At 46.1% G+C, this 15,038-nt stretch overlaps 1 protein-coding gene across 7 annotated transcripts in view; it reads left to right on the top strand.

The window, feature by feature from the left end:
• Window positions 1-12,752, top strand: part of ZNF341 (zinc finger protein 341) — a 74,591-nt gene extending 61,839 nt beyond the window's left edge. For all 7 annotated transcript variants that reach the window (XM_068262536.1, XM_068262534.1, XM_068262535.1 and 4 more), the window contains 4 exons: window positions 2,193-2,304; window positions 5,897-5,967; window positions 7,884-8,071; window positions 11,156-12,752. In XM_068262536.1, coding sequence (XP_068118637.1) covers window positions 2,193-2,304; window positions 5,897-5,967; window positions 7,884-8,071; window positions 11,156-11,467 — 683 coding nt within the window. In that variant the 3' untranslated portion in view covers window positions 11,468-12,752. The remainder of the gene's footprint in view (window positions 1-2,192; window positions 2,305-5,896; window positions 5,968-7,883; window positions 8,072-11,155) is intronic.
• The last annotated feature ends 2,286 nt before the right edge of the window (window positions 12,753-15,038 follow it).

Genomic DNA, 15,038 nt, shown 5'->3' with positions numbered 1-15,038 from the left:
AAATGGGGAAAGCAGGCATGTGTAGCAGCCTCTCTTTATGCCCACTGCTCCTCCGTTCTCCTAAGTACCCCATCCGTTAAGTCCTAATTCCCTCCCCCCCCCCCCCCCAGCTTACTTCCGGGTCGAAAGGTTCAGTGCGCAGGCGCTGCCCGGCGATGTGCCTCCTTGAGTGTGCGCCCATGGCTCGTAGCACTTATTGCATGCGCACTACGACGTAGATCACCTTAACCCTCCCCTTCTGATACCTAACCCTTGAAGAATACCTTTGTCCAGTGTTCCCCAACCCTGTCTTCAAGGCCCACCAACAGTGCATGTTTTGTGGAAATCCACAGAGGTAGTTAATTTAATTCTGCTGAGATACTAATTACCCCACCTGTGAATATTTGTGGTTTTCTGCAAAACCTGTACTGTTGGTGGGCCTTGAGAACAGGGTTAGGGAATTCTGCCTTAGGCCTCTTTCACATCACAGAACGCTTGCAGGAGCCGATTTTCTGCAAGCGTTATGTGCGGCGTGGATATCGGGATGTTACGATGCTGATTAGCGGCGGTACTTCTAATTCACCCGATGGGAAACACCAGCACTGGTCGATTAAAAGCTCCCGGGTGCTTTGAACTGCAATGCGACAAAACCCTGCGTTAGATGTGAAAGGTAAAATGAAAGTCTATGGACTTCATTTTACCTTGGAAAATGCAAACTATGGTCTTTGCCAGGGGTCTAGTCCTGGGAAAAGAAGTGAGTGGACTCACCTCGGAAAACACTGCGGCGCGCCAAAAATGGGCGTGGTCAAGCATAATGTGGGTGTGGTCACGGGTGGGGCCAAATATACATGAACTTAGCAGTGATGTAAAAGGTCTGCTGGGGAAGTTTGAGCTCTGCCGTAGTGTATCCCCCCAAAATAGATGCAATCTGACAGCATTTCACCAAAAAGACACATAATCTGGTAGAAGTTCCTCCAAAATACAGATATGGCAGTGGTTCCCCAAAATAGACAATGTGGCAGCAGCAGTTCCCCCAACATACACATAATTTGGAAGCAGTTCCCCAAAATGCGCGAAACCTGGCAGCGGATCACCCAAAATACACGTAACACCCAACATACATATAATCTGGCAGCAGACGTTCACCTAACATACACATGTATTTTAGGGAACAGCTGCCAGATTATAACAGCAGTTACACAAAAATTCAGATAATCTGACAGCAGTTCCCCCAAAATAGGTACCCCCAGCATAGGTAGCCAGGCCTATAGGTGTCCCCAGTATAAGTAGCCATGAGTATAGTAGTCCCAGTATATGTAGCCAGAGGTATATGTAGCCAGGGGTATACGTGCCCAGTATATGTAGCCAGGGATGTATGTGTCCCCAGTATATGTAGCCAGGGGTATATGTGCCCAGTATATGTAGTCAGGGGTATATGTGCCCAGTATATGTAGTCAGGGGTATATGTGCCCAGTATATGTAGCCAGGGGGTATATGTGCCCAGTATATGTAGTCAGGGGTATATGTAGTCAGGGGTATATGTGCCCAGTATATGTAGTCAGGGGTATATGTGCCCAGTATATGTAGTCAGGGGTATATGTGCCCAGTATATGTAGTCATGTGTTCCCCCAGCATGAGGGGAGCAGCGGAGTGGAAGGAGAGCTGTGAGCAGCGGGGGGGAGGGCGGACATCTCTCCTCCCCCCCCCCCCCCTCCCTCCCTCACCTTGTGGACGCCGTCCCCCCGCGTCCACGCCCCACTCGACCCCTGGTCTTTGCGTTAAAACACCAGCTCTGGTGTAAAAGAGCCCTTAGTCCATGGAAAAATGAAAAAACTGGCAAAATCAGCAGCCTTGAATGCCAAAATGTAACTTTACCGTTGTGTTGATGTAGCCTCAGGCACCTACATTACTTTTGATTGCCACTATTTGTGGCCCCGGGCATCCATCATTGCCTCGCATCCCCAAATTTCCCTATACTGCCGCTAATCGTGACTTTTCTCATTATTTCCTTTGGCGGTGCTCTCTTTTTCCAGATTGCTGCGTTTCATTCAAATTCAATGACTGTCCTGGCTGGTTGTTAGTTTTTTTTTTTTTTTTTTTTTTTTTATAGTTTTAAATTTCCTGTTTACGCTTTTCATTATTTGCATTAGTCAAATGTGCAGTATTGTTTCAGCAGTTCTTCTCTTTAAACAATCGACTTTGTGTCCATGCAGGTGAAAAGCCGTTCAGATGTACGCTCTGTGAGTCGGCGTTTAACAGGAAGGATAAGCTAAAGAGACACATGCTGATCCATGAGCCTTACAAAAAGTACAAGTGCCCCTTCGCGTATGTGCTCATCCTATCCTCTCTGCATGTTTGTAAGCTCAGCTAATGTAGGTGTGTTCTATGTGCAGATGGTAAGCTCAGTGGCGTAGCCAAGGAGCTTTGGGCCCCAGTGCCAGTTTTACAATGCCTCCCACCCCCATGGGCATAACTAGAAATCATTGCTACCCCTATAAGTGCGCAATGAGATTTTAGGATATATTTTTTTTTATTTTTTTTGTCATATCGGGCACCTCCATCCCAGTGTTGCATTTTAGTCAGACCTCCGGAGCAGATTTTATCTTTGCAGTTTAAAAATACAAAACTATAAAGGCCCTATGGAAAGCGATCGTCCAGTGCCCTGTATTGGCCTGGAGAACTGAGCAGGGACAGTTATTTTCCTGCAGGCTTATACGGTGGTTGCAGGGATCTCCAACTCACTTTTGTGAGTATAAACCATACATATGTTAACTTGTCCCCATTGCCTAACTGCACCGCTCCATTGGGTTCCTGGTTTCTTTCTTTCAATTCAGGTGATCCTGGGTACATGCCTATGACAGGAATCACTGATACCTACTCCTTCCTAAGGCCACATACACACATCAGACCATAGTCTTTTGAAAATGAAAGATTACAGACCAATTTTACCCCCTTCCATGTAGTATACGAGCCATACCTACACAGTCTATTCTATGGAGCTGAACTCCCCATCAGATAAAAATCTTTGCAAGATGCTGCACACAAAGATGCTGTAGACATTCAAAAGATCCGTTCCTGCAAAAGATCCGTTCCTGCAAAATGCATTCATAGTCTGATATCTGCAGATCATCATACACACCTTGTTTAACAGAATTTCATCTGCAGATCAGATCCACCAGGATGGATTTTCAGATCTGCAGATGAATGTCAGTTAAACAAGGTGTGTATGATGATCTGCAGATCTCATAGATTATGAATGCAATTTGCAGGAACGGATCTTTGGCAGGAACAGATCTTTTGCAGATACTGATCTTGTGTCTGTACAGCATCTGTGTGTGCAGCATCTTGCAAAGATTTTTTTTCTGATGGGGAGTTCAGCTCCATAGAAAAGACTGTGAAGGTATGGCTCTCTTACTACATGAAGGGTGGTAAGATTGGTCTGTGATCTTTCATTTTCCAAAGACTATAGTCTGATGTGTGTATGAGCCTTAAAGGGGAACTGAAGAGAGAGGTATATGGAGGCTGTCATGTATGTTTCCTTTTAGACAATACCAGTTGCCTGGCAGCCCTGCTGATCCTCTGCCTCTAATACTATTAGCCATAGCCCCTGAACAAGCATGAAGCAGATCAGGTGTTTCAGTGGTTCAGACTTATAAGTCTGATCTGACAAGACTAGCTGCATGCTTGTTTCTGGTTTTAATCAGATACTACTGCAGAGAAATAGACCAGCGGGGCTGCCAGGCAACTGGTATTGATTAAAAGGAAATAAACATGACAGCCTCCATATACCTCTCTCTTCAGTTCCCCTTTAACACATCTTCTCAGCCTGCATGCATGGCCAGGCCCATCAACCAAACCATTTTTACCATACCATAGCTTTGGGGCAGGGGCGTCTCTAGCCATTTTGTCACTACAGGCAATACACTTATTGCGGGATGGGTTCAACCGGAAAATAGTTGTAATGCAGCAGAGCGTTTCACCATAAAATATACTTATTGCGGCACGCACACACCAAACACCACACACACACACACCACACACCACACACACACACACCACACACCACACACACACACCACACACACACACCACACACCACACACACACACCACACACACACACCACACACACACACACCACACACACACCACACACACACCACACACACACACCACACACGCACACGCACGCACACACACGCACGCGCGCGCACACACAATGCTGCTACCAGGGGAGGACTGGGACCTTTTGGCCTGGGGGGAAACGGACTTGAGGCCCGTTATCATGGCAGCCTCAGCCCAAATTATCAAGTCGCATTTGCAAATTGCTAGCGATTGCTATTGCGTTTTTGTCGTGCACTAGCCCAGAGTGTGGAGTGAGACTGAGAATAGCAGGAGATGGAGCAGAGAGCTAATCTGTATTGCAGTCCCACATTACACAGAGACTAGTTGCCGGTAATAGGACTGCTGTCCCTGCCAGTCTCTCACACAAGTCAGATAGCGGCCCTCCTGGAGTCTAGGGACTGTAAAAAACTTTTCAACCTGTTTAACACCTTATCTGCACATGCAGTCATTATATCAATGGGGAGAGACCAGACAGATTTTTTTTTTTTTTCCCACGGACCCTGCAGACGAGCTCTGCATCATGCTGTGTATATTTACCAGCTTGCCTGCCCTCTAATTGCACTTTCATCAGCTAGCCTAGTGTTTCACATTGTCCTACAGCAACAAACCTGAATACACCAGACTGGCCCTAAATCGCTGAATAAAAGGTGGCCTGGGGGGCAGTCCATGCCTGGCTGCTACACTCAGTCTCTACATCCACACAGTTACCAGTAGCAGAGAGAGTGGAACTGAATGAATCAGTGAATCAGTTAAGATTGAAGAGTCAGGACTTAGGAGCTGATGCTGTACTGAGCCTTCTCTCACTGACTCATTACTGTGGTTCTTTGAATCATGGAGCTGAAGGAACTGAATGAATCAGTCAGTGAATCAGTTATGAGTCGAGTCAGGCGCTGCTGTTAGCTGCTGCTGTAGTGTAAACTGATACCGGAGTGAGCTGAGAGGCATTTCTTCTCTCACTACTCAGTGCAGCAGCGCTCCTGCCTCCTCCTGCGCTCTAGGCAAGAATTTATACCTGCGTGGTGGGTGAGACACCTGTGCTTTGGGGGGTTACAATATTCTATGTAAAGCAGTTCAGTTTAGAAAAAATTGAGTGTATGAACTTGCATTGCTAAAGGGCAAAAATAAATTCCGCCAGAGGTGTAACTAGAAATCACTGGGCCCCCCTGCAAAACTTTGGATGGGGCTCCCCCCTCCCCCCCCCCTCGCTTTCTGCACAGGTAAACTGAGAACCAATGTTATTCAATTGGCTAGTGCACACTTGAAAGTGTTTTCCCCATGCAGATAAATACAGACAGCAGTGAGGCACTGCATGCATTTTCTCTATCAATTATATTAGCTTCTGTGATAAAACGTGCATGTTATCACACATACAGACACACATGGTATGTAGAACAGGGGAGAGAGGCTGGGGGTAGAGCAGCGCTGTACACAAGGCCCTGCTGCACACTGAATAGGAACTGTCTACAAATCTTTGTTTGCAAACTTTTTATGATCATTGATCATATGGTTTCATCAGTTATTAGAACAATTGTGCAGAAAGCAGAAATGTGTTTTTTTTCCAGGCTTCTGGGCTCCCCTGCAGCTGCATCTCTTGCAGGGTCTATGGTTACGCCCCTGATTTCCACCATGTGTTCGACTGTGATCAAACGTAGTGGGAAGCGATCCTACCATTGAATTTCGTTAGCCAATACATCTGTTTAAATCTTCCAGAAATTGATAAGGCCTATAAATATGTATGGCGATCCTTAGTGTTCCTTTGCGCAAAACAAATCTCTTTTTCGTAACCCCTCCAGGTCTCACACCGGCTGCAACAAAGAATTTAATCGTCCAGATAAGTTAAAAGCTCACGTTCTGTCACATTCAGGTAAGCGGATGAACAGGAGAGTATGTTTTAGTTTTGCTGTGATTTCACAATTTAGAAAATAGTGAGGCTGTATAGTGGTGGTTAAAGTTCTGGGGACTGTGCATAGTAAATCCTACGCCGCACTTGAGCCTGCCTAAGCCTGTTTTGGCATAGGATTTACGCTACCGGCTTTGAGCGCTCCCGATCGTGTGCACCCGAGGGGGGAGATTCAGCTGTCATGACAGCCGACCTCTCCCCTCACCGATCCCAAATTACCTGTCCCCAGAATAAGCATGCAGAACAGATGCTGTGACTCTGCTCTATTGGCTGCATGCTTGTTGCTGGTAAGTGACTCAAACCCATCTAAAGCTTAAGTCTTAATATGACAGCCAGGCAACTGGCATTGTCCATAAGGGAATAAAGATGGTAGCCTCCATATTCCTCTCACTCCTGCTCCCGGTTCCCTTTAAAGAGGCCCCTATAGGACCCAGACATCTAGTCTGAACTATCCACTGTAAACTTGGCTCCCCATTGATAGTTCATACTGTAGTGTTCAAAGAGTTAACTAAAGAAAATCTGGCGCTATTGAAGGCCCTTTCACACTAGCGAGGAGCATTGCGGCAATTTACTGCACTGCTACCGCAGGGCAATGAAAGTCTATAGGGGTCTTTCATATTACCTGCAGTGTGCCGGAATTGCTAAATCTAACGTGCTTCCAGCGTTTAGCGTGTACCTGTGGCGACATGCAGTGAACCGGAAGTCATGTATGTCTGTGGCGACACAGGGATTTTAAAGATGTTGGCAGCGTGAGGCGCATGCGCAAAAGTGTGTATTTTTACAATACGCTTTTGTGCACTTCCGTATAAACCAAACCAGAAGTGACCACAAGCGTGCGTCACTTCCTGTTTGGCCGGATGCCAGAAGGGGAATACCGCATAGTAACTTGGTATTCCCCGAAGGCCTGTTTTTGGCTGACTCCAATATGCATTGTGAAGCCGGCCTGAGGGTCTCGCATACTACTTACCTAGGTGTAATACTGCAGCATAACCGATTGAAGCACTTTAGACACCAGCATAGTCGTTCCCTCTCTTTGGTCACTCTACAAGTGTCCCTGCTTCCTTTATATGCCACTAATATTTCCGATACTGACACACTAGAGCAGTCTATGCGCTAATTACCCAGGATTCATCATGTCACCATTAATAGCTGTTCTGTATATACCGCCTTGGAAGGGGTGTGTCTGCCCTTTCTACCTATGCATAAAATAACCAATAGTTTATTTTTATTTAACTCTATAAAAAGCAGCACCACTTTTATTTGCATATCGGGTGGCAGAAGCTGGATAGTATTTTTTGATAAGACCTCCAGTTTTGCTATGACAACCCATTTCATGAAGACTGCCGACCCATTGTTAGGGTTCTGACACATGGGCTATTCCCATGCTATCGGAGGACACTTGCCTGAGTGTTCTTTCCACTGGCAGCATGGCATGCCAAGCAATGGAGTGATCTATGCTGTTGCTTGCAGCTGTGTGCCAGTGGCGTTTTGTCTAGTGATGTAGCAGCTAGATAGATCTCCATTTCTATGCCTTCAGACAAATCTTGGCGATTTTCCTGCTGGCTATCATGTGACTGTCTAGGGCAGGGCCGTCCACAGACCAGATGTGGCCTTACCCAGACTATTTATTTATTTTGCATCAGGCTCCCGCCTCTGGCAGGCCCATCTTTTGTTTGCACTTAGTTCCGCCCTGAAGCCAGGACATTGATGCTCTGCCCCCTCCAGCAGAAAAATCTGGTGCTAGATACACCCCCTGCCCATGAAGTTGGACATCACTGGTCTAGGGATTTTCCAGTGTGATAAAGGCTTCTCTCTAGAGTGATACCAACTGGTCTAGTAACATCTAATAATTACAGCAATTTTGCTTACCATTGCTCTAGGCATGAAGATGCACAAGTGTCAGTACTGCTCCAAGTCATTCAGCCGGAGAGCACATCTGATAGAACATCAGAGGAGCCATACAGGGAATTACCGCTTCTGCTGCCCCAGCTGTGGCAAAGGATTCACCCGCCAGAAATATATGAAGGAGCATAAGTGCCGCCTGCTGGCTGACAATGACAAGGACCAGGTGAGAAGGGAGGCATTCTCTTTTTATGGTTATTTGTTTTGTTTTGTTTATAATAGGGGCAAGATCTTCTGTAACGCTGTACATGGTATGAAAACCTACAGTAATGGGGAGCATAGATGCATACATGAGCCGTTCAACACATCCTATGATCAAAACATCCAGCTACACCAGTATAAATACATAAACATAGATGTGCAGTTTGAAAACCTCCCCAAATACTGGTACATGTTCATTTGGTAAAGTGCAACAAAAACCGGAAACTTTAGGGGAAGGTCAGGGGCATAACTGGAGGGCAGCCGCCTCTGCGATTGCAGGAGGGCCCAGAGCTGTGGGGGGACCCCAACTATTAACCTTCTCTGATACAGGGGACTATACTTCAGATCAGGTGTTTGTGTGGCTACACTTGTTATGGGTATGAAGATCAAGATGCCCACATTTGTTTTATGACCCTTGTGAGATGGGCTCCAAGGCCATGAAAGGAGAGGCAAGGGAAGTTGTGTGAACTCTGGGGGGGCCTCAAGTTTCATTTGGGGGCCCCAAGAATTGTAGTTACCCCACTGGGGGAGGTCCCTGCCCTTGGCAACTTACAGTCTAGAGGGTAATTTGGTGTAGACTCTGGAGGAGTACACATGGGGGTTGGTGGATGAGGCAGTGAGCCTCAAATTTTAGCAAATTATAAATTATCTGTTTGTCCAGAGACATGTGCCCTGATATTGCATCTGAACATTTTCTGGCTTGGAGCATGATGAGCAGGCTGTGGGAGAGCGTTTCAAGGGAGAGGTGACACTCGTAAGAAGTCCTAGATGCAAGAGATAGAGGAGGTGACCAACCAAGATGACAAGAGGGTCTTGTAGGAGGAGCAAAGATTCTGGGAGGGATGATATCTTAATAAAGAAATGTGTGTAGGGGACAGCTTATGTAAAACTTTGTATGATAGAGTTCGGAGTTTGAACTGGACCCTTTGGGTGATTGGCAGTGAGGGGCTGGAGGAGAGGTGGATGGGACGAGCAGCGGAGTTCAATTGGGACTGGAGAGGGGCCAGTCTGTTTTTGTAGGCAGCAGAGTTGGGGTATTTCAGTAGTCAAAATGGGCAATGATTAGAGCATGTACAAGCATTTTAGTAGCCTCTTGTGTAAGGAATGGACAGTCTGGAGGTGTTTTGAGACGGAAGCAGCAGCAGGTTGTTAATGGTTTACATGATAGTTCACAGCCCAGCATTCCCTCCACACAGTGAGCTTTAGGAGTAGAGGTTATTGGGGTGTTTCCTACATTTATAGTAACCAACGGCGTTGCTAGGATCCTGAAAGATATGGGACACCCCTAGAACTTCAGAAGGCATTCAGGAAGCAAAAGACAAAATTGTATAATTCAGACCACACTGGTTCTCTCGATCAACATTAGTTTTCTATCATTTTAAAATAAGAAATACATCAACTCAAATGATATAAATAACGTTTAGAGTCTATATAAACACATTTATCAGTAGTAAAATATACAGCAGAGTCCCTGTTGTCCGGTACTCAGGCAACCGGAAGTCTTATCTAACCGGCATTCCTGAGGGAGATAACCATGAACTTTTGGGGGTTTTCAAAGCAGAAACGACTTACCGATCCTCAGTGCGCCATCTGCTATGCATCCTGCAACTCCCAGCAGCTTTCCGCCATCCATGCATGGCTCCCAGGCAGCGTGTCACCTGATCCGATGCGGGTCAGGTGACATTCCAGGTGCTGTTAACGGAAGACATCGGAAAGATGCTGGGAGATGCAGGATGTACAGTAGATGGCGTATGGATGGCCAGTAAGTAGTTCCTGCTATTCGCATCTACTCTACCGCAAATTAACTGATGAATTTACATAGATCTGTATATGAGTCCTGAAAGAGGAACCAATGAAGACAGAAGGATTTGGTTTCAAAAGAGGGACTCTCCCTCTGAAAAAAGGACAGTTGGGAGTTATGAATAGTGGTGTTTGAATCGGAGCTGTGTTCCACGTCACGCTTCCAAGCCAGGAGCAGGAAGCATCCAAGTCCCATGAAGCGTGGTGCGGAAGGCAGCTTCATGACTCTCTCCAAAATGTTGCTGAAGTGCTTTGGGCAGCATTATTTGGGTTTTGGGATAAGAAAAACCCAGATTCCAATAACATCACTATTTATAAAAGTTAATTAAATACGTAGAACATGGCAAAGAATGTGTAAAGTATAAAAATGTTTAGAGTAGATTTGCTTTAAAGTGTACTTGAAGTGACAAATTCGTTATAAGTTATGCAGATCTGTGCCGTGCACAAGCTGTCCAGAGACTGCATTGAGACTTATTTTTCCCAGTCTCCCCTTCATGCTGTTGCTATAGCCCCTGTTCTGTCCACTGCACCCTGTTTTGTGCGCACTCACGCACTGTGCTTGTGTGTAGCAGACAACACCAGGAGCGTTCTGGGCATGCGCAGTTACTAACGTTTGTGAACTGCACGTGCTCAGGATGCTCTGTCACAGCTGCTATGCAAAGGAGTGTGATTTGTGAGGGCCCACCAACTGGACAGCACATGTAACCTGTTCCAACTGGAACTAGGCGTAGCTGTGAACTGTTCACTGCATAGAGGAAATAAGAGGTAGATGCCTATGGACAGGAAATTCTCTGGATCCTATAGAGTCTTCCCTGTCCTCTCTTGTATTCCTCTTTCTGGCGCCGTCGCCCACATTAAATTTACCACCATGGGAAGTTTCAGAAGAACTTGTGTCCCCGAGTGCTTCTAAAGATGGGTGGCTCTGTATTGCACACTCATGCATGCGTAGTATGGAGCCTCCTGTCTTCGAAATAACTTGGGGACACAAGTGCTTTTAAAGCTTCCCAAGGGCTCAAAGATGTGTTTTCGACCAATTGGTTGATTACACACAACAGGGGTGACAACGCTGGAACTAGGGGAGCAAGAAAAGACAAGGCTCTATAGGATCTGGAGCCTTCCCTGTCCATAGGCAAATATCTCACCACTTTTTTTTTTTTTTTTTTGTCCCAATTTTGTCACCTCAGGTACACCTCTCTGTATTTTAAAGGGCATATTTGTGTACGGTAATAACTATGGTGCTTTCTATTAGGTCAGGAAAGCTCAGAGGAAAAGAGGACGAGGGAAGCAGGGTGAAGATGCCGGCACAGAAGAAGGAACCACACTTACAGAGCTGAAGAGCAGAGAGCAGCTGAACAATGCTGGTCCTGGGGAGGAGAACTTCCAGCAGACAGATGCTGTGCTTTCCATTGTGGTGGAAGGTGCCGGAGCAGCCAATGAAAGCATGGATTCATCTGGTGCCGAGAGTACGGCCACCACCACGGTGACACTGGCAGAGCTGCAGAACGCCACGGACCCTTGTTCTATGTTGGCGGTGCCTATCTATATACAGAGCCCAGAATGACTAGGCTAGGAGAGCGTGGACTATGGAACTCTTGTGGCTGTATGTTTTACCACATAGTCTGGGTCTACATGATGACCTCCTCGTAGGTTTCTCTCCTCACCGCTGTTCATCTGGCTACTTATGGATGGAAGGAGAATGAACTGTGGAGAATGTCTCAAAAGGGAAAAGAAGCAGCAAAACTTTGTGGTCAAACATTACATTTACTAAACTTAAATAAAGTATAACAACATGGAGTTGCTGGTATGTAGAACTCCTTGAGGAGAAGCGTGTGATCAAGTGATAGGTTTGTAACAGTCTTATTTGCTGGTCACAATGCTATGACTAGTCTGCTTCCTGTGGAGGTAAAACAGGAAGTGATCACAGCGAATGCTAAAACAGGAAGTGATCACAGCAAGTCAGTCTTATTATTATTTGGTGTTTGTAAAGCTCTGTGGAAGATGTTGGCCCTATATAGAGTATATTGTCTTGTCACTTAACCGTTCCTCCGAGGAGCTCACAATCTTATCCCTACCATAGTCATATGTCCATTTTGGGGGTAAGCCAATTAATTGGGTATCTGTATGTTTTTGGGATGTGGGAGGAAACCAGGTCACCCGGAGGAAACACAAACCGGCTCGGGGAGAACATACAAACTCTGTGCAGGTAGTCCCGTCTGGGATTGGAACCCAGGAGCTGCAAGGCGAGCGCGATATAACCACTACGCCACCAGTGTTGCTACAAAGGAGCAGACCCGGTCAATTACATGCTAGTTTTTCCTTGAATTTGGGCCAATCAAATTCACTTCCTCCCGATCTGATTGTCCCAAATACAAGCAGCCTTTAAAATTTGCATGCAAGCTGGAAAAATATGCATCTCATTTACCATCTCTACACAGAAGCAAGAAGGTGTGTGTGGCTCATGCAGTTGGATTTTAAGAGGAATTATTAAATAAAGAGATCTCCATGATTTATTATTGCAATTTTTCCTTATACGCTTAAAAATATGGTAGTTTTAGCAAACCTTTAAAGCAGATAAGACGTTCCTAGGTTTGGAGTGCAAAAACCAGGGACAAAAAAAACCTATTACTAAACTGGGTGTGTCCATGGTCCAGGAGCATCTTGTATATGTTCTCCCTCAATTATAGTGTCCCCCTTGTACCTCCTGTGTCCCCTTCTGTCCCCAGTGTTCCTTCTGTCCCCAGTGTTTCCGCTCCATCCACACCCCTGTGTCTCCTTAGCAGATGCCAACATTAGGGGAGCCATGCAGAGGAGAAGACACATTCCCGACACTGATAATTATAAACGGGGAAACAGGAGACATGGGGGGGGAGGGGAGAGCAGAGACATAGGGGGGTGGGGAGACACATGGGGGTGACAATATAGGAAGTACCCAACACTGCGGCGGGCCAGCGGTTCTTATCGGCAGGCGTTTGTAAGTCGGGGACTCTCTGTATTCGGCATATTAGGCACAGGGACTTTCTCCCCATTTTTGGGGGGAGAAGAAGTTTTTCTTGTATGCCAAAAAATACGGTAGTTTTTTTTTTTTTTTTTTTTTTCTACCTCCTGTGCAAATGATGGTTTGAGAAGAAAACTGTGACGTTAAGCAAGTCTATGAAAACATTAAAGGTTGTCCTCTTATTAATATTCCATGTCTAGCTTCAGTGAAATCTTTGTTTCTTCTAAATTCCCTTTTTGGAATATGGACTGGAGTGAGAATTAGGCCTCGTTCACATCTGCTGCGCTGAAAAACGTGTTAAAGCGCAGGGTAAAAAACGCATGCGCTTGTGCGCGCTTTCGTCCGCGTTTCTGTGCGTTGCGCTGCGCTTCTTTAAAGCACGTTTTGCTTGTTGTACCAGCAGCAGTTGTCAATAAAACTTTGTTTTTGTATGTAAATGTATTTTTTTCTCCAATTAGGGGTAAAAAACGCATGCGCTTCTATGCGCTTGTACGCGCTTCTATGCGCTAAAAAAGCGGACCCATTCACTTGCATTGCTGTGCGCTTTCCAGCTCAACGCACAAATGCCTGCAACACTACGTTTCTGTAACGCTGCTCAGCGCAGCGCATAGATGTGAACCAGCTACATTTAGTTACATGGAAAAATCAATACCTTGCTGAACGCACAGGGCAGTGCGCTGTGAAAAGCGCACAGAAACGGCCCTGATGTGAACGAGGCCTTAGGCCTGAATCGATAATTCCTTTAAGCAGCTCGGTTTATTATCAACTAAAGATGGTTATGATTGGCCAGAGTTAGTGGGCACTGTTCCTGGTGGCAGCTTGTTAGGATATTGCTTAATACATTTCACTTTCTGGTTGAACTTGAACAAATGTCTATTCTTCAACCAAACTAATGCTGGGCATACACTGCCTCGATTATGCGCCGGATCGAGCCTGTGGCTCGATCCCGGAGCATCCCCGCTTGTCCCCGCCGGCGCCTCTATCGATCCCCGCGGGCGCTCCTTATTTTCCGCTCGATTCCCCGCTATTGTCTGAAAGTGGGGATTGAGCGGGGAATCTATCCGGCAGGACATCGGACCTGTCGGATATTATCAATCGAGCCATCAGCGGCTTGATTGATAAGGAGAAAACGCTCCGTGTATGCCCAGGATAAGGCCTCGTTCACAGTGCGACGTTAAAGTCGCACGTTATAACCGCATTTAACGCAGAATAACTCACTGCAATGAAAAATCAATGCCCTGTTCAGTGCACACGTTGCCTGAACTATAAAAAAAGGTCCCAGGTGGAAGAACACAGTGACTGAGCACCACAGCGGCACCCCTAGCCATGGCTATGGTAGGTACGCCACTTATGCCAAAGAAAAAGAGCAAGAAAGCAAAATAGCAGTCTAATGAGGTGTTAGGGCTGGTTCCCATTGGAGTGCTTCTGGGGAGCTTTTCAACCTTTCGCTGATCGCCGCAATCAGCAAAGCGATGTGACTAATGTATCCCTATGGGATCATTCTCACTACAGCGTTTGCATGCAGCATTTTGCCAGTGATCACGATGTGATACTCGTTCTCTTGAACAGGAATAGCAAAACCTACCAAAATCGAAAGATGTCCAGCTGCAAAATGGCAATTGCTGGGCCATTGCGATTTGCCTTTTGCGCTCCAAGAGCTTGACTCACTAAACCGTGATATCTGAAATATCACACCTTATAAAAAGATATCGCACCTTATCAGAGTAGCATAGCGAGTGCTATGACCTTATGCCTGCTAATTGGCAATGGCACTCGTCCTGCCCTGAGCCTCTGCGGGTTTGTAGCGTTCGCTGTGCTACTCTGATAAGGTGTGATATCTTGGATAAGGTGTAATATTTGAGTTCTCACGGTTTAGTGAACCAAGCCCCAAGTGTGAAGCAGTCCTTATAAATAGCTGAGGAAAGAAGGGAAGCAAAAGGCAAAGGAGAAAGGGAAAAATATTGCCAACTGAATACAGATCTTCAGAGAATAGCAAGGAGAGATAAGAAGGCATTCCAAACCAGCAATGCAAGGAAATAGAAGAAAACGGTGAGAAAACAAGAGAGCGCTTCAAGAAAATTAAGGATATCAAGGGAACATTTTACACTTAGGGAAAGAACACACTAGGCCAGGGGTG

This window comes from Hyperolius riggenbachi, chromosome 12 (assembly GCF_040937935.1).
Source record: "Hyperolius riggenbachi isolate aHypRig1 chromosome 12, aHypRig1.pri, whole genome shotgun sequence".
NCBI classification, from domain to species: Eukaryota; Metazoa; Chordata; class Amphibia; order Anura; family Hyperoliidae; genus Hyperolius; species Hyperolius riggenbachi.
The sequence above is the reverse complement of the archived record's forward strand: the minus strand, read 5'-3'. Positions and strand labels throughout refer to the sequence as shown.